Raw genomic sequence first — 20,109 nt, 5'->3', positions numbered from 1 at the left:
TTAGAATAAGTGCAGGTTGGGTTTTGCAAAGCGCCATGCTCAGGGTGCAGCTGGGACCAAGAGGGTTTGTTGCTGCAGAGGTTCTGCTGGCACCAGGATTCGGACTGGGAGTCCCTGCAATGACCCAGATGTGGCCTCGTGTGGCTCCCGGTCCCCTCCATACCCACCTTCGGTGGCCACCGAGCCACACTTGGCAAGAAACCACTGCAGAGAGGTTACTGGGGTAGGGTGGACCCGTCCTCACTGCTGAGACCTTCCTGCCTTAGAACCACACAATCACTGTGGTTGGAAAAGTCCTCAAGATCATGGAGTCCAACCATAACCTACCCCTGTCCCAGCCCCATGTCCTGAGAACCTCATGTCCGTCTGTCCAGCCCTCCAGGGCTGGTGACTCCAGCACTGCCCTGGGCAGCCTGTTCAATGCCCCACAGCCCTTTGGGGAAGAAATTGTTCCCCACATCCAACCTCAACCTCCCCTGGGCAACTTGAGGCCGTTTCCTCTGCTCCTGGCGCTTGTTCCTGGGGAGCAGAGCCCGACCCCCCCGGCTCCAAGCTCCTTTCAGGCAGTTCAGAGATCAGAAGGTCTCCCCTCAGCTCCTGTTCTCCAGCTGAGCCCCCAGGTCCCCCAGCCGCTCCATCACACTTGTGCTCCAGCCCTTTCCCTTCTCTGAACTCACTTTCTTGGTGTGAGGAGCCCAAAACTGAGCCCAGGATTCAAGGTTTGGCCTCACAAAGCATCCGTGTCACATCCCCAACTAGACACGAAATCAGCTGAAAGGCCCAGAAGCCGAGCAGCAGCCGGGGGTCCCCAACTTCGGGGAGCGTGCCTAGGCCGACAGTGCCACCTGCTGCCACTGCACACCCGTCCCAGGCTGCGGAGCTGGGGACAGGGACAGCACGGGCCTCTGCTGCTGCTGAACCATCTCCAGAGCCGCTTGCCTTCTGTGGAGCTTTTCCAAACCTCCATGCAAAGCCCAAAGCACCGAGCCCAGCGCTTTGTGGGGTGCTCCGTGCACAGGACACCTGCAGGGGTGGGGACACAGCCAGTCATGTAATGCACCCCACGGTCACATAAGGTACCCCCAGCCACAGCGCTCCCCCAGTATTTAATCCCTCAATAATTCCACCCAGATGCACCAGGCCCCTCTCTCTTACAACCAACATATAGTAGGAGACACCCTAAGAAAGCCTACAAAGTCAATTATAATTTTTTATTAAATATACATCCTCTCTTGGCACAAACCTTAAAATATATAAACATTATATAACAAAGTGTCTTCACTGCAATAAAATAGAACTCCAGATCCGAGAAAAAGCGGTCAAAACCCGACACTCACGCGTACACGCACACGCGGGCGGTGAGGACACGTCCCGACAGAAGGCATGGAGCACGGTGCTGATCAATGCATAGACCACACGGGCGGGCAGCGGTGCTGGGGGACCCCACGCCACAATAAAGAAAAGGCTGTTTTGTACCAGACCCACAGACACACGTGGGACGTGGCCCAGCACACCCCAGGATGGGCACCAGGCTCACTGCGCGTTGCCACGGCTCTTCTGTTTGAAGTTCAAGACACCAAGAGGGTGAAGTGACGGAGCTCAGGGTTTAGTCGGAAGGCAAGAAGTGAACACAATAGTGCTGTATTTCCACAGAAGCTATAAACCGCTTTGGAGAGCTGCCAGAGAAGGAAAAGCGCCAGGATGGACAAGTAGGTCAAGAATGTTTTAAAAACCCCTCGTGTCCCATCATCTAGTGCCTTTAATTCCTGCCCCGTGCCCCCCAGCAGCCCTGGCTGGGAGCGGGGAGCCAAGTTTGGGCATCAGAAGCTGCAATTTTGTCATTTTGGATGCGTTTCATCGGACCTGATTTTCTCCAAGTGCTGGTGCGGGAATGAAGGTGCAGAGCAGACAAGAAAAGAAAAGCACAATCGGATGTTTGGCGGTAACGTGTTAAGGAACAATGAGAAACATGACTTGAAAACAAAAGCAAGGAATTTGAGACCAAAAATGAAAGATCAGGGGATTTGCGGTAGGGAAGAAGTTCTGAAGAAAGAAGGACTAGAGAATATTCCTGTTAGATTCGCCTCCTTCCCCAGAGCTAAAGGCAAAGGACCCTCCTGGCCAGCACAAAGCAGCGCCCAGGACTCCAGGCAGCACAGGGACTCGGAACACGTCTCAGTTCACACAAGCGTTAAGAGACGGGAAGAGAACGCTCTGTTTCTCCTTTTCTACATTCAAACCAGAGAAGAAGAAAACAAAGCTATTTAACCAACCAAAGCACTAACACACAGTCACTCGGAACACTCTTTGCCCAAGAAACAAAAGCACCGAAACCATTACAGACTGAATTCAAAGATCCGTCTCTGAACAAACACTCAGCCTGCAAAACTTGGAAAAAACCCACGTTTGGCTACAATTCCATTGAATTAAAATCAGGTGCAGTTGCTAATTAAGGAAGAACTTATCTGAGCCGAGAACTAAGCTGAGAACTTATCCTTCCGCAGGCAGGACCCGGGGGGGTTAAGCCACGCGGGTTTGGTGATGCTCAAATCTCACAAGATCTGCTGTGCTTGCCCCCCAGATGACCAACCGTACCGAACTTGGCACAGACCACACACCCAGACAGACACACGGACACGCACATACGCACGCTCGACTGCTGACACACCGGGTTGCTGGCTTACACCTCGTTTTTCGTGGTAGGATGCAAGTGCCTTAGTATTTCCCCACCGGGCCACACAGGGTAAAGACAAGAGCAGAAGTGAATCGGCTTCTCCATTGGAGAAAAGAAATCAGAGCTCTTGCAAAGGACCGAACAGAAATGTCGCCCAAACGAAGAGAACGGCTGAGCATCTTCCACCGGCGGTGGGAGCAAAACGTACACAGAGTTCATGGCTGTCATCTCTAAAGACTTAAAACAACACCTAATGTTTCCTTAATTACAAGGTAAATCAGTGGCTGCAGTCAAGTTTCACAACGGAAATAGTCATTTGTGGGCTTGGAGGCAGGAATTACTGAGGTCAGCAGCCCGCCCATCCACAGCATTGAAGTACGATGGATCCCACGCGCTCCGGGAGCGCCGGGCGCGCTGACCCCTCCGTACGCCGGCTCTGCGCCACGGCCACCACGTGGAAGTGTAGGTGCTCAATTCCTAGGGAAATATTTGGCATCAGAAGCAAATTACGCTCCAAAGAACAAGTGCAAAGACAAAAGGAAGGAGAAAGCTATTTCTACCAGTTGTGCAATTACCTCCGTTCTCATTAATAAAGCCACGACTCAAGGCTCAAACTACAATGGCTACAATGCATATGTCAGAAAAGGACAGATCTTCAATGATGCCTTATTTTTCTTTTATCCATTAGACTCTATCAGCTGGAAAGGGATTTTTAATCTTGCTTTATGTCATCTGATTCTCCGAGAAGTCTGAAGTTCGCTCTGACCTCTCTTGCACTCCAAATTTAATACAGGAATGGAACGTAACAGAAACCACTCCAAATCTTGAATTCCCTGAAGACCGATTTGAAATAGAAACACTGGAAGGTACTTTACCGTTCACTTTCAAATTGCGACTGGAAATGACTGGTGCTATGTCCAGCTTCTGAGGGGCAATACTGGCTGCGGAGCACATGGACCCCAGAAGAGCTCTAGGAATCAAAGCAAGTGGGTTGAGGTGTGGACTGATGAGCGGAGGCGACACGACCGACGCAGCAGGTACCAGCAGACAAGGTTGTTCGGAAGCAGAGCCAACTCCGAGGCTGCACTCGACGGGCATGAACAGCCTTTGGGAAAAGCTCAGTCTGCGTCACACGCGTCTTTGAGATGTTTGTTCTTGCATCGCGCATAAAGCTGCAGCAACAATACTGAAGGATAAAACTGCTTTAAATGTCAAGCATGTAACACTTTTCCAGCGTACCAACACTACAGTCTGCCAAATCCTTAAGAGAAAAGCGCTGCCTTGAAGACCATGAGAACAACGGAAGGGTTTGGGTGGCCTGAAAGCTCTGCTGCGGTTTGACTCGGTCCAGTTTGTGAATCCAGGCACAGCACCTACTCAACAACACTGACAACAAACGTGAGGAGTTGATTTACAGAACCGCTCGGAACTTTCCTCCCCTGCTGCCTACAGTCTTTGGTAATCTCAGAGCGACACTGCAAGTTTACGCAATAAAACTTGGAAATGAAAAGAACATTTGAAAAAAAGGGCAGCGTTCCCAGCCAGAGCTCACCCAGAACAAAAGAACCGGACCTGTTAAATCCTGCTGTGTCCTGTTTTATGGAGACCGACGCTTACAGGCCAGGGGAAATCTGGAATTCCCTGCAGATTAAGTGGAATATTGCACTTGGCAGGCTGCCTCCAGCTAACACAGGTTCCCACCAGGAGCAGCGGCCGCTTCCCAAACTCAGGGGATCATCCCCACAGCACCGAGTCCTCCTTTCCATCACCCGCTTTGTCTGCCCACAGAGCCGGTGAGGAGCCGCAGCAGCACGTGTTCCTTTGAGCGGCTCCGCTCCCAGCATCGAGGAGCAAACCAGAAGGGTGAGGCAGCTACTTTAGAGGGACTCGGTTCTGCAGAATGGTGAGGAGAGTTTTGTTTAGGAAAGGGTTATTTTCAGGTCAAGGTTTCCAAATAACTCAGAGGCTCATTAAAAAGGGAAAAAAAAAAATCCAACAATAACAGAACAAAAACAACCAAACAAGAAAGGTAAGTTGTCAGCTGCAGGACAGCACGTCCGCAGCGAGGGAACGCTAGCGTTGCTCTTTCTACACGTGTTGTACTTTTCCCCAGCAAGGAGCTGTGGGGATTAAGCTACTACCTTTCAACGTTAGTGCTGTGCTGTAATTTACGGAGAAGGATCTGCGTCAGGTCAAAGGTTGTGAAGCTTATTCCCACTGCAATCGGCCCTTTGACCCAGTTCATGCTGAGTCCTTTGTACAAGCCACGGATTAGTCCCTCTTCTCTGATAATCTCCTGCATGGTGAGAAGGATGGAACTGTACGTGTGTCCCATGACCCCCGCCGTCTGCATCCGTCGGCGAACCACGTCCAGGGGGTACGAAGCCGACTGACCGATCAAACCGGCACAGGCACCAAACAAAAGCCGCTCCGGAGGGGATGGCTGCGATTTCCCACTGTGATCTGGGAAAGAGAAAGGAGCTGAGTGTAGAAAGCTTCTTGTAACGAACACGCGATCAAGGTCAAGTGGGCTGAGAGCCAAGGAGAGCACAGAGCTCCCCGGAGTTCGTTCCCGGCTCGGTTGGCAGCTGACTTGGTGTATCACCAAGTCCTCCTGCGCCCAGGACCTGCGTTTCCTCGTTCTTCTGCAAGGCAGAGATGCTGCTTTTCTGCAGCTTGACTTCTCCACCGTCTGGAATTGGAGAGATGAGGTACAAGGCATCCTCCACAAGCACAGAACTGTGCATTTGGCTCCAAGGCCAGCAAAAGGACTCGCACCACTGAATTCAAATACCCCAAACCGGCTAAAAGTCTGCACCATCTCACTGGAAAGCAAACCGAGTTGCCTTTACCTGCATGCAGTTTCTTCAGCGTCTCGTAGGTGAAGAAGCTAAGCCCAGCGTACGGAATCACCCCGAGGATGGTTGGCGTAAATCCCCTGTACAACGTCTTCAGTCCTTCCTCTCGGGATATTCGGACGAAGACATGAACAATGTTGCTGTACCTGGCACGGGAACACAGGAAAACCAAATCTGCGCTGGTTAGTGACTGCGCGCACCAGTAATATTTCCGACGGGACTTTCTGAAGGATCAACAATGAATTAATTCGGCTCGGAGCTCACCAAACAGCTCAGAAGGGGTCTCAGAAGCCTGTCTGTACATGGAGAAGCCGGTCAGCGGCTCTGCCACAGCCCTGTCACGACGCGCTGTCCTGTCCGTCAGGAGGCATCGTGCCAGCTGCCCTCCTCAAGAACCAACACCCACGTTTTCACCACTGAGCTCTTTCAGTACCGATCTCCTCCCAGCCCCTGGACTAACCAGGAATCTGGTCATTTAATCAGCGCTCAGACCCCAGCCATTAAGAGGTTTATTACACCAAAGGCTCTGAGCAAGAAGTGACCCAGAAAACGGGAATAAAGTCATCTGACCTTAAAAGAAAGTTCTGCGTTTGTTCGTGGTGCTTGTACTTGCTTTCGTTAGGCACTTACATCTCCTTCGGCGTGACAGCCATTCGAGCACGGACCATATCCAAGGGGTAGGTTAACATGGCAGCCGTTGTGCCTGCCAGAGAGCCAGCAATGAATCGAGGAAAGGGTGTCAGCGCTCTAAAGTAAGGTGAGAGAAGAGACCAAACAGATCACCTGGAGATGGAAACGCTCTGTGGCTTTTGAGGATGGCTCTACTCTATCAGCTCCTGAATCCCTTCCCTGCCTGTGGACTCAAAGAGGTGGGCGGGCGGGGGTTGAAGCGGCTGTGCTTTGCCACAGCCCGTCCAGACACAGGGAAATATTATTAGGAAATGTCTTTTGAGGACAGCAAGCCTGACCTGAGGCGTCTCAGACGCTACGTGGCCAAGAGCAGGAGGCTCAGGCCACCCGCATGGCTCAGATAACAGCGCAAGGCTGGATCTTGCTGCTTCTCCTGCACAGAAAAGCTCTTTGTTTTGCCTGCCCGCTCGCAGCACGGGGAAGCGCTAACTCAATGTCTAGGCCACTTCTTGCTCACGCCTCTAGAAGACGGGGTCGTCTCCTCCCAAAGATCTCCCCTGTGCAAGACAAGAAGCTCAGCCCTTTGCTTAACCCCCTCACACCCTGTTCTGCAAAACCACAATGAGAGGGGCTGCCAGAACGCTGCACCAACAGAGCTTTCAACCCGGCAGAACTTCTCTGCGCAACGCGGAGAAACGCGCTCCCTCCCTGCAACCTACGGCCCCGCAAAGCGCTCGGTCCTGCTCTGCAGGGACGGAAGCTGTGTCTTACTTTCCCTGGAAGCCGTAGTAACTCCCCAGGAGCTGCTTGTACTCCTCGTGCGCGCAGAACTGGATGGCGGCGTACGGGATGACGCGGACCATGGTGGCGGAGTTCCCTCGCCAGAGGCTCCAGAGGCCTTCGTTGAGGTAGGTGCGATAAATCAGCCTGTAAGCCTCCTGCGGGCAGCGGAGCAAAGGTCAGACACGGAGATCATGATAAGAGGGAGTCCAAACAATAGAGGAGGGGGAAAAGGTGACCCTATGGCTTAACCTCTCCAAATCCTCCTTCCCACCCCGACCGCAGCAAAGCTGGTATCAGCTGCTCACGCTCGCCGCGCTGACTTCAGAGTGAGACGACTAAAACCTCTTCTCTGGGGAGACTAAATCAGATACATGAGCGTGAAAAAGAACCTGAGTCAGGAAGGGAGAGTTTTAGATTCAAGACATCTTCATTTTCCCTCCATGGGCCAGGCACGGGGCTGGGCTGCTGTTTGCAAACCATTCATCTCAACCCAAATTAATCTTCTTAGCGTAAGACAGAAACATTTGGATTACGCATATTAGCACGGAACACATGGAATGCACACACAAGATGTTCAGCGAGCCATCAGCTCCCAAATTCAGATTTCCTATATACCCTGAAACAACTCCAATGGTGTGTGGGGAAGAAAACATGCACTAAAGGAGAAGCTCTAACAAAACAAGGCCCTGGTGATGCCACAACACTTCCGAGGCCCTGGAGCGTGAAAAAGGACCAAGGCCCTTCCATCCTGTGCACTGGACAAAAACACAAAGAGCGAGCGCTGTCCTAAGGAGTGTTATAAACAGCGCTGTTTCCAGCCTTCCCCTCTACGCTGTGAGTGCTGCTACTAAAACCCAGCAAGAAAGTTAAATAAATACAACTAAAAGATGCTGTTGGGGCTATTACTACCATTAATCAAACACTTCAGGTCAACAGGAGACAGACACATCACCTCACCTTGGCAGAGAATCTTTTGGAAGACACTAAAAAGAAAAAAATGAGCGTTAGGTCTTGCAATACATTTAGATGGATTAAACAAACCTTACGGGCACTTTATCTAAGGGATAAAAATAGAGGCAAAAGAATTAATGCAAGAGGAAATAAAGATTCTTTGCAATAAACAAAGACTTTCCACAGGTGAGCGCTCCCAAACTCTCTTCAGCACATAAACCCATTCTTCCATCTAGTTATGAAAACGCTCGGTTTCTGTCACACTTCTTTCTTTAAAGCGCTAAAAATAAATGAATAAATTAAAAAAATGTAAAAAAAAAAACCCAAACGAAACTGCACCGACCACTTATTGGAGCAGATTCCCATCCACGGGTTCCAGGCCAATGCCAGAAGCAGCAAACAGGGCTGTTCAGCGAGGGCTCCACGCAAGAACGGTTTCAGCCCAGCAAACCTCCAAATGAGCACTCGGCTTCTCTCCCTGCCCGTGCCCAGACTGACAGCGTCTCTCTAACTGCGCAACACACGAGGCGTTTGGAAGCCAGATTTACTTGGCATGCAGCAGCTCTGTTTGTAACGCTCCTCCGGCGGGAGGGAAACCCAGGCTAAGACCTGAGCAGCAACGCTAATGAAACGTGGTTCCAATTAAGCGTGTATTGCAGCTTCTTTCAAACTCCTTTGAGACTTGGAACCTCTCAAGTGTATCAAACTATCGCATGCAAATATATTTTCACCACGCTGCTCCTTTATGCAATTCAACGCTTTTCTTTTGTCTTTTTGTAACAAATAAAAACACCTCCATAACCAACTGCAGATGGATCTGCAATGGCAAAGAGCTCTTGTCCCTCTCCCACAGCAAAATTCTTCTGTCTCCAGTTCAAGAAATAACCTTCCCAGCTCCTAAAGCAAAGATGCTTCACTCTGGTGCCTGTTTATGAAGCAGGAAAAACCTTTAGGAGAGCAAGAGACTAAGAAATCCATTAGATACCAAGAAATTGGTCAGAACAGGCAAGCTTGAATCATCTCCTTTGCAGCCAGTTTAATGGGCCAATCTAAACAGGTCTTGTTATAAATGTCGACCTGGTTTGTTCTGGTGGAAAAGCACCGGCAGCTGCTCAGACGTGATCCCGGCCCAGGGTTCAGCTCCCTCCAGCTGCACCCCCCATCTATATCCCAGACCTCAGCCTCCGCTACGCCGAGAACGGAAATCATGTCAAATGAAAGTCAATTTAAAATTAAATCTCATGCAGGGATTAGATTAAACCTGCCCAATTCATTTAATCTGGGACGTCAACCAGATTTAAAATCCTCGGCCTCACCAAATGTTTGCTGTATGAACTGTCTGTGCTTTCCCTTCCAGACAATGAGTGTGACCGGCAGGACAGGAACGGAGCAGAGCCCACGATGGGGCTGAACCCCAAATCCCGCTAAACGCACCACAATTTTCCATTCTAACTTGCTGAATTTCATTTTTGGTTACACAGGGGCTGTATGATACAATGCTGGGTATGCCCGCTTCAATGCATCTTGCAGTACTTTCCATAATTAACTCCAACCAAACCAATTCAGCTGGAATACAACGCAACTCTCAGTAGAAAAAGACATTGGAGCGGGCACGGCCTGGCATCCGGCCTCTAGCAAAAACCCAGACGGCTCAATTGCCTCCTTCCAGTGTCACCACCTCGCCTTATATTGCTCCTTTCTCCTTTCTTGTTGCTGCTAATGATAAAGTAAAAGCATTTTGCAAAAGCCAACGGGACTCACCTTGAAACATGATTTTTGTTCTGTCCAGTGGAGCTACTGCAGTTTTAGCAACAGCACCAGCCAACGCACCAGACATCAGGGAGTTGAGCACCTTCTTGTTCTCCTGGTTGCCCTAAAAGAAAGCAGTGTTCAGTGTAACATGGTCAATCCTAAGCAAAATTGTCATATTTTACCTTTGCTGCAGCATCTACCCCGTCTCGGGGTCAAAATTATCTTCAAGATCTTAAGCGCAGGAAATTCCTGGTCAGACCATGAAGAATAATTAGACTCGTCTGCCAAAATGCAAAGCTGCAAGGTCTGCCCCTCATAGCCGTACCGTCCTCTCTCTGTCCACGTTTCTCAGGGCCAAGTCACTGCCCCATGTACAGAAGTTCCCTTCCTGCCCTCCCAGTAACACACAAGCCCTATTTCCACACTGTTCCCAAGATTCTAAGAATAAATCAAGACAGGTTTCCTACTGTGATAAATGGAATGGGAGTGTTTTTGTTATTGACATTCCTGCCACAGCTCGTATTTATAAAGCAGCTATGTTCTGGTAACACACGGGCAGAAGGCAAGTAAACGACTTGAAATCTAACCCACGAAGGTTACGGACTGCAAGACAAGTCAAGACATGGCTCAAGAATGCTAACTTTTGATACGCTTTGTGTTTTCATGGAGGAGCCAACATTTTTCTTTTTCTCAGACTGCTTCCCAGCTCCGCAGTTCATGTTTATTACCAAAATACGTGATTCAGTCCTGTTTTCCACTCCAATCTTTGCCTGGCTGATGCTAAACACAAGAGTAGCCCCGCAAAGCGTGAACCTCAGCCTGAGCTCTGCTCTAAACCAGACCAAAGTTCAGCATCTCCCCGTGTTTCCAGCAGGTGTCCAGTGACAGCGGCAAGCGCGGGGAGGCCAAGCCGTGTGCCTCTCCTCCCAGCACCGCCACCAAGACATAACAAGCCACAACCTTGAACGTGGAACGCAGCCCTGCCTGCCCGTCAGCTGTGAGCGATGCCCAGACTGGAAACCGCTCAGCTACCATCAGAGAAAGCAAAAATTACACTTTATGCAGCTTTCACATACACTACAGCTCTTGGAGGATACACAACTCAAATCCCACAGAGCTACTTGTTTTCTAGAGCAGCCACACAGGATTTCTCGCCCACCCATCGCAGGGACCCCACAACTTCTCGCCCACCCATCGCAGGGACCCCACAACTCCTCGCCCGCCCATCGCCGGGACCCGAGCACGTCTCACCTCTGGCGGGAGGTGGGTTGGCGTAGTTGGCTCCGCATCCTGCCGTCTGAAATCCACTTGACCTTCTCTCACACCATTACCCATACCAGTCGCGCTTGCAAGTGGGCAGAAGAGCTACGGCTCCTGAACTGAAAACAAGGAGGAAGCAAGAATTAGCATCAAAAGTAGAAAATACACAAGTAGTAAAAAGCTTGTAGAGGAAGGAATAGCGACCTACTCCCAGGGCCATTTTCAGGAGGAAAACCTGCATCCCAAGTGCCCAGCTGAGGAGCATTTCCACCTTCCCAGCATTATTCCCTTCCTTTAATGTGCAAGTGTATGTGTGGGGATACTTGGGCGCTATGTGAAAACCATTTCCATCATATTTACTCTTTTCAACCTACAAGGAGCTCAGCTCCAAGCTACACCACCAAAATATCCATGATTTCTAGAGAGAAGAATCAGATTCTCCTCTGTCCTCTCCCATCTCCTACAGTGAGGATTTGGGTTGCTATTCGCTCTGAGCATCTAGATATCAGAGGAGGCACAGAGAAATTTAAAACCCAGCCTTGGAAAATGGAAAAAACTAGTCACAGCAGTCAGTCCCGCGAGCCCGTCATGAGCAATGGGGGGTTATTTTAGGAAGCGGATAGATCCGATGCCTCACACGTGCCATAAAGGCTATTTTGATGACGCCAGCGGTTCGACTGCAAGCAGCAGGCGGTGATTTCAGAGCTCCCCTTCCTCCCGTCGCAATGCACACGTGCTCGCAGCCGCTGAATCGGTGCAGTTTGCGCAGGTATCTCTTGCTGTGACAAGTATTTACTCTGTGAAAGGCAGGGTCAGCCTAACCTTAGCTGCAGAGTAGAATGGTTTAAATAGAAGATATCACTCCAGCATCTTTCTAATATTTCTGCTTTTTGTCATGCAATTTTTTCATCCTTAAATATGCAGAAATTAAAGAGCTCGAGTCCAACAAACTCGGAACAGAAAGGCGGCCCCTCCGGGTTCTCAGTCTCTTCCCAAACGGGCTGTGGAGCCACAAAGATCAGTTTTCTAAGCCACAAGGCTGCTCAGATCTCACACTCTTCCTTCTGAGGAACGCGGGACGAGGAAACCCAAACCGCTCCCCAGTTCTGCCGCGTCCTTCTCACGCATCCTCCAGCAAGTCACTTCACCCATCCCCTCCGATGCCCGGGAAACCCTGCGCACAACCTCTTGCCAACTTGGAAAGCCCATCTCATTACTATTTCTTTTCCTTTTTAACAATCTCCAGACAGCACGTGTTTGTCAGCACCTTTCACACTTGCCAACCTATTCCCCCCGCATCGCTCTCATAAATTAGTGCCAGACCTCCCTTTGCAAACCCCTGGGCTGCAGTGATGCTGGCGCGGGGCCGGAGCAGCTTTGCCGGTGCCCGTGCGTGACCAGTTTGTGATGCCGAAGCTCCGTGTGACCCGTGTGCCCAGTCCCGGAGGGGACAAACGCCCCCGGGTGTCCCTAATGCCAGACAGCGCTCGCTGGAGCTTTGGGGAGATGTAGAGCAAGGTGCTTACAACTCCCGTTTGGAAAGAGGAGATCGCAGGGTGTTGCTCAGGGAGTAGTAACTTCAAATTGTAATGAAAGAGAACATCTGATGGTCCAAAATCCGACCTAAGCGGTGGCACTTCAAGAGTTCTGTCGCATCAGACTACGTGAAGAAAAAGTCCCGTAAGATCAGACCTAAAGATGGTTCATAACACTACAGAGCGGAGCACTTCATTACATTATTCTGAAGAATACAGACTACTGATTATTTCTAATTACCATCTGCAGTTACTTCCTTCCCTTCCTATCTCAGGTGCCTGGGAAATGTATTGTAAAACAACGCCTTTCGGCAAAAGCAGGGACGAGATCGCAGGTAGAGATATTACCCTGGCTGCCGCCAATAAAGAAATGTAGGTCACAGCAGCAGATTTCTCTCTCCCCAAAATAAGCCCACGAAAATAGAAATCATGCTAAAGAGCTTAGGAATGCAATACGCAACTTTATTTTCAAACATCATTTTGAAAGATGATTGAGAGAGATCACCAAAAGGAAATCTTAAAAACTCAGCCAATGGTATTAAGCCCATGTACATGCATAAAGCTGATATCCATTTACTCAACAATATTCTCTTTCATCCTATTCAGACACATTCTCCGTTTTTATTTTTAGTGCCCAATGCCCTGATCTTACAAACACCTGTCTGTACGCTCAGTTTTACACATTAAACTGCCCACATGCTCTACATAAATACAGCCTCTAAACTTGCAGAGCCTGAAATGCAAAAATAGCATTTATTATTTTAATTCCCATTTGCTCACTGCAAAGCAATGCAGCTCTATTTTACTTTGGCATTGGGATGGATCCTGATGCTGCTGAGTTACTAATCGAATTCAGGCTGTTCTGACCAATGGTGGACGCTGGAGCCACAGGGAACGGCGTTTTGCATTCAGATTTGGTGTGAACTCGGAGCGCCTGCCCGTGATAAGCCCGACATCATTCTGCATGCACAGCCATCTGACTTGCTCATTAAATAATCCGCTGAAACCCAACACGGAGCAGCTGGATATTTGTTAAATCCGTGTATTTTGTAGAGCTCCATAGACAGCCATTAGTTGTGTTTACAAAGCCACAGAAAACAAGAAAAAAAAAATCACTGCAGATTAGATTTTTGTTTTTAATAAAGCACTTCTGAGTGACTTTATTGCAGCTACAGCAGCCCCTGGCACACACCTGGATCCAGCCTCCCCAGTAGGACGTGGCGCAGACGAAACCCTGAGAGGACAGATAACCAGAAAGCAAAACTGCTGGCGAAGGCGAGTTCAAAAGTTAGAGAGGTTTAATGAGTAACACACGCTGTGCTTCTACAACAAAACCCACGGCGGTGCATTGAAAGTACAAAGCGCTTAACTCCGGCGTCCAGTTTCAAGCCCGTCAGAAAACGCCGCTCGTCGCTCAGCCACGCTAATTCGGTCACGGATTAAAGATTAGTCACCAAATTGCAGAACAGGGGAGCTCAGGCCCCTCGTTTCTGGCTGGGGCATCTCAGACCGACGAACTGATTTGTGCCGCTTTCTAGGCACCCTCTAACAACCGCAGAAACATCGGTGCTAAAACAAGTTCCATTCCCCGCACAGAATACGCATTAAAAACTAGAGCGCCGTTGTTTTTCTCCTCCACGTTCCCCCAGCTCTCTCCGGCGGCACTTAACAAATACCTGAGCCTGTTCAATCAAGCTGTCAAATTGAGTCTCTGACAAGCGAGACGTTCTGCTTCTCTTGGTGCTGATTCTGATTAAAAGGACAGGCGAGACAGAATCGAGTTATTCGGATGCTCAAAGCAACCTACTTGGAAGGACGTCCTACAGGCAGGTGCCAGTTTATTGCCCAAGGCGGGGTGGGGGTTCAGATTAAAACCAGTTCTAGCTGTCCGAGCCACTCACGAACCCACCACGCTGCATTTCAGCTATTTCAGTTGAACACACTTTAAATTACACGGTCTGAAGATAATTAGTTCCTTAGCAGGAGAGTCAGGGATAAGCAACGCAACTAAGAAATATGCACAAATTCTCCGGTTAGGGTGTGCATAATTAAAATCGCATTACTAAATAAAGGCTTGCAGATAATTATACAGCTCCATATTTCAAAATTAGACCTTATTTAAAAGTTTGGCTTCACCTCATCGCAGCCAACCTGCCCCAAAATCCCTCCTTCAGGATCCCACCAGCTCCGGGGAGCAGCAGGAGGGAGGAAATCTGGGTTTTTACACCAAATTCCCAGCCGACAGAAGCAGAAATCCCACGGCCCATCCTCCCCATCCCACCTGCTCCCAGGTCCAAAATCACCTGTTCACACAAAAATACCTTAAAAACTACCAGAGCAGCCCCGGCCAGTGCGGATTTTGCATTACCACGTAGGCAGAACACAGGAGCAACCTGGGCACCCAGCCCAGAGACGGGCGCGCAACGTGTCATGACCCAAAAACATGTTTGCCTGATCTTCTCCTGTGGAATTTAGACCTGTCACGCGACACGATGATTTGGGGAATAACACAATTTATCTGGCAAGAGCAGCAGAGGCACCGCAAAGCAAACAGCACCATCAGCTCTCTGAATTGGCTAAAAAAAGGCTGGGTTTTCCCTTGGACGACCACAGCAGTAATTATAAAAGTGGGTTAGAGCTGCCAGGACTCGATGCCCATAAAATGCACCATATTCATAAAACAGGCAGGAGAAACTTGGTCCGGCTCTCCGCTTGCCTCTAATCGTCACCAAATAGAGGCAACTGCTGCCGGGGAGGTAAAACGAGGTACATACAGAAACGGAGACTTTTTGATTCAAAACTGGGAGTTGTACCACACATACAGCTCCCAGGCACCAGTTACACAAACTGGGATCACAGCTCATCTCTGGGGCAAAGTTTCCATTTCATTCAGGTAAAGTCACTTGTATGACTCCGTACGTACCTTGTATGACTTGTATGACTCCGTATGTACCAGCTTCCCTCGTTACTCAGCTCTCCGGTTCCTAATTTTTTGTTATTGTCATGTCATTATCATCACTAATGAAAGCCTACAATTAAATTGGGAAAAAGAAAACCAAGGGAGTTCCTGCAGAAATTTTCACCCGTTTTCCCATGCTCAAGTTAAGCGGTGCCCAGGGAAGTTGCTCAATTAGGTTTCCTTCAATTATTACTGTTAAACTGAGCAATTGAGCCTGACAGAGAAAGAGATGTGGTAAGAGCTGAGATTACCGCAGCCTTAAATCCAGCCTTGGAGCAAAAGCATCACAGAAAATCACAGCAAAAAGGGCTGAATCACTCAGAACAGGGGATGAACTCAACTAGATGGCCCCTTGAGGTCTGTCTTTGCCTTCCAGTTTGATTAAGCCCTTAAAAATCAAAACCAGATATGCCCTGAAGATCCAACTCTCTTCAGTCACATTCATCTCTCGGTTGCATATAAATCTGATCCCCAAACATTAGCTATGAACAGCCCGTTGCGTTTCTTCCTTTAGCAGTCCCTACAGAAACCGTTAGCGTCATTTCATAAAGAATCATTGGCTAAAAGACTCACTAAATTACAATATCTGGAAGAGGTTGTTTTTTTACGTGCCTTCTCAGCTCCAATATACAAAGCAAATGTTCCTCCTGCCTCCCTCAGCCAGAGACAAGCCTGCCAATGAAACTGAGGATAAAGATACAAACTCTTTGCGTGGTTTTAGATAATCTGGCTTGAATTAAGCCTGTTGGTGAACACTGAGAAATGGTTAAATCTAAACCTCTGCTGTATTATTATTCAGAGGAGTCCAGGAGACTCGCATTTGGAACCAAGCTGGGCAGGAGCCACGGAACAGAGTGAATCTTGGCAAGAAAACACAGCACTTCATTCTTCGGTTGCTGAAAGAAAACTCTTGCTGGGAGCACCTCAGCTCTGCTTCCCACAGCCAACAGATGAAGAGCGGCTCTTATCTGGAAGGCAGATAACGGGTTTATCTGGGGGAAAACGGAGCGTTTAAACCAGGGGGGGGGATCACGGGGTCCTCTGCTGAACCCGCTCCAGCCGCCCGGCTGTGATCACCGTCCTTCGGGAGCAGAGAAACAAATACAGAACCACACACACAACGGCCCAAGCGTCCTGAACAGCTTCAATACTCCTCTCAAAAGCTATTTCTCAAAGGTAATGGCATAAAATACAATAAAGTATTCGATCTGGGTGCTCGGTTCGCAGGCCTCCTCCAGGCCACTCAAATGCAAGTTTTCCCATAGATCTACATGGCAGATACAGTCAGCTGAATGTCACACACGAGGTCCCAAAGCGACACATCCCAGTACAGGCGATTCTTCGGAATACAAGTAACCCCCAGTCAATACACCAGGAATCTTTGGCAGGAGCTATTTCAACACAACAACAGATAATTAGGATCTCAGTTCTAAAACCCCAGCAGTTTAAATTGCCTATGAAAAAATAAAAGGAAAAGAAAGAATTAAAATCTTCCATCACTAAGCAGAATGATCCACAAGCGTGCCAAGCAGGTGTAATTTCTTCATGCTTTCCCATTGACTGGATGGGGTCGTGCCAGACCACGATTTACCCACCCCACTGTCTGTACTCACTCTATATCATACAAAAATTAACGCAAAGTTAAACATCAACTCAGTTTGGCCAAAGATGCCAATTAAGTTTGATTACGAGCAGCACTAACACATGAGAAAGACACACCTTCATCATTTACTGCACCACTGCAGGAGTAGCGGATTTAAAGTGCAACTAGAGAGCAAAGAATTCCTGCAATGCTCATTTATTTTGTGACCTGGGTCAGCTGTTTGCATTCCAGTTCATCTCTCCATACAGCACGAAAAGTAATCTCCGTTTGTAAGACAGCTACCAGGGTAGTTATATATCACCTGGAAAAGAACAGCCCTGCAGTGTGAAGTATTGGTACCAGTTTCATACAAGGAAGGTACAAATCACCTTCCTGCAATTAGCAGCAAAGTGACTAGAATAAAATGATTGCTGGTTCCTGAGCTTTCTTCTAACAGCAAACCTGTCTGACCTGTACCCAGCCCGTCTGCTTCACCAGGAAACCACACGTTGGTGCTCACCTTGTGTTTTATGCAACCTCTCAAAGCCAAGTTTGACACATCAGGTATTTCTGAACTGTGCACTTGCGATGGGGACTGAGTCAGTGCACTAGCTGCGGGTCAAGCAAAAAGAAACGATTGCAGCTCCTGACTCATACTGCTGCGCTATCAAGAGCTAAAATTCCCCCGCCTGAAGCAATCGCTGGGGCCAGAGAGTTCCTGCTGAAATCCAACACCAAGGACGGCCCCGTCCCCCTCCGCAGCAGCTCTCGGGACCAACATCCAAAGGTTCTAAACAACGATTTTCACTTGCTGAGGGAAAGAAAAGTAAGTGTTAAGTATCCACAGGTCTAGTAGAATGTAAAGATGCTCAGAGTTACCTAGAACCCAGCTCTGCTGTTTTAGACACCCAAACACAGGATTATTTATAAATACATTCACCCATGGGTTGTTGGTAGGATACTGACCCCCTGGTACCTTATCCCACAGTCTCTCTTCCCTCAGCTGTTTTCTAACACCCACAGACATCTCTTCTGTTCCTTTACACACAACCCCTTCTCCCAAATAGTCATTTAAAAACCAGAATGTTTCCAAAACACTCTAAATTCTTCAAACCACAGGAAAACATTGGAGGAGCACACAACCTCCAAAAAAAGCTTTGCAGCTTATGCGACCATGAAGCAGGAGAACCTGCTTTTGTTAGCACAAAAAAAAGAGCCAAGTGACGGCAGAGTCCAAACGTACAGTGCGCGGTTTGACAGCCTAACAGCCAGCAGGACAGAGAGAGTCGACAAACGCAAACACATCTTCAGCTCCTCCCGACTTCGGGGAACACACGTTTAAAGTCAACAAAACAATTGCAGCACCAACTGCTTCACCTGTGGTACCGCGAGTTAGAGAAGACAGAACAGCATTTATTAACCCTGCACAATCATTCCCAGCACTTGCCACGTGTCTTTTTATGTTACAACTTAAACCAAGACGCTTCTCCCATTTCACACTTGAAGGCAAAGGATGAAAGTCACCCCTGCTCTGTGACTTTTTGCTTATGCCGAAGTAGGAGAGAAACAGAAGACAGGTTTAATGCCTTCCACACCCTCTGCTATTCACCCGGCAGCAGAGAAACACGAGCTCGCCTCACTCTCAGGTTCACATCAACTTAAAGAAAATTAAAAACAAAAATAAAAACTCACACCTAAGCGCACACCTGGAGACACACGTTCAGCTCCGATCAACGGACTCTGAAGGGGAAGAGGAGCCCGTCGCGCTTCACACAGACACTTGCTTCGCACCTGAGACGCTGGCAAGGCAGGTGACAGCGGGGACAGGGGGGACGAGGGGAGACAGTGGGGACGGGGCCAGGGGGGTTGGCAGAAGCGGGCAAGAGGAGCCGCGGGACAGCGGGCAGGGGCCGGGCAGGCGGGCAAGACGCGGAGCAACAACCGGGCAGCGCGACCCGGGCCGGGCTGGGCCTCTGCGCGGTGCCGCAGCCCGGCGGTGACCGCGGCAAACGCCAGCACCGCTCCCCCCCGAACTCCCGGAGGCGGCGGCGGAGCCAGAACCCCACCGGCCCCGGCCACATCGCCGCGACAGGACGGAGGGAGACGGGGGGCGACGCGGCGGTGACCCCGCGGGAGGCCGCGGCAATGTCACCCGGCCCCGCTACACCGCGACACGGCCCGGGAGCGCCCAGCCCTCAGGCTCGAAGCCAGGGGGATGGGCGCCCGGGGTCGTGTCAGCGCCTGCCGCGGGGCGGAGGGGCCCGGGGCCGGCCCGCACCTACCGGCTCCGCTCCGCGCTCGGCGCCGCCTCAGCCGCTGTCTCCCCGCGGCCGCCAGGCCTCCCTCTCCCCCGCTGCGCCCCTGAGGAGGCGGGGCTTGTGCTGACGGGCGGCCAATCCCCGCGACGGGGGCAGTACCGAGCGTGGGGAGTGGCTGCGCGAGCGCAGACAGGCGGTGGCGGCAGCCAACCGGTGCCGGGAAGAGCCGGGGGGCGCGGCCGGGGGCGGGGCGCGGCGGGAGCGCGCAGATCCCGCGCAAGAGCCCTGCGCAGCGCCCGCGCTCTGCCGCCCGCAGCGGGCCCTGCGCGGCTCCACCGGCCCGGCCCCGAGCCCCGTCCTGCGCGGCTCCACCGGCCCGGCCCCGAGCCGCGTCCTGCGCGGCCGTGTGCCATGCCCGGCCCCGCAGGGCACCGTGCCATGCCCAGCCTGCAGCTGCATCCCCGCGGGGCTCACCAGACATCCCCATCTCCCCAGATCTGTCCCTTCCCCGTGTCTTAGGTTAAAACCAAGAGACAGTAGGCACAAAAAGCTCAACCTTACACCAACGCTTGTTTAAAGCAAAAGGAAAATGAATCCAAGCTATCCTGCCCCTGTTGGGGAACCCCACATCTGATTCTCCCCCAGCACCATGTTCAGCTTTGGTGCTGCTCCTCACCCAACAGCACCAGGCTGCACCACGGGACTTGGCCCTCAGGGTTTCTTCATCAGCTCTTCTTGGCGGCTCTGCCACAAAGGAGCCTGGGCCTGCCCAGGAGGGTGGCAGGGAGGAGGTCAGAGCAGCACACGGTGCTTGGCACACAGGAGAGAGCAGAGCCGGGCAGCCTTTCCTCCTGTGAACGCTCACGC

At 50.4% G+C, this 20,109-nt stretch overlaps 1 protein-coding gene across 2 annotated transcripts; it reads right to left on the bottom strand.

Moving 5' to 3' along the window:
- Positions 1–1,197: 1,197 nt before the first annotated feature.
- SLC25A42 (solute carrier family 25 member 42) lies at positions 1,198–19,348 on the bottom strand. Of its 2 annotated transcripts, XM_082071857.1 has the most exons (8): positions 19,267–19,348; positions 10,900–11,027; positions 9,658–9,769; positions 7,903–7,928; positions 6,934–7,100; positions 6,163–6,279; positions 5,527–5,678; positions 1,198–5,137 (listed from the first exon to the last, which is right to left on the bottom strand). In XM_082071857.1, exons 2-8 carry the CDS (start codon positions 10,981–10,983, stop codon positions 4,812–4,814), a joined length of 984 nt encoding a protein of 327 aa, XP_081927983.1. In that variant the 5' UTR covers positions 10,984–11,027; positions 19,267–19,348; the 3' UTR covers positions 1,198–4,811. The 2 variants fall into 2 exon arrangements, with proteins under 2 accessions (XP_081927983.1, XP_081927984.1); XM_082071858.1 differs by lacking the exon at positions 6,163–6,279.
- Positions 19,349–20,109: the final 761 nt, after the last annotated feature.

The sequence above is a fragment of the Streptopelia decaocto genome (assembly GCF_964273445.1).
Source record: "Streptopelia decaocto genome assembly, chromosome: 24".
Lineage (NCBI taxonomy): Eukaryota > Metazoa > Chordata > Aves > Columbiformes > Columbidae > Streptopelia > Streptopelia decaocto.
The sequence above is the reverse complement of the archived record's forward strand: the minus strand, read 5'-3'. Positions and strand labels throughout refer to the sequence as shown.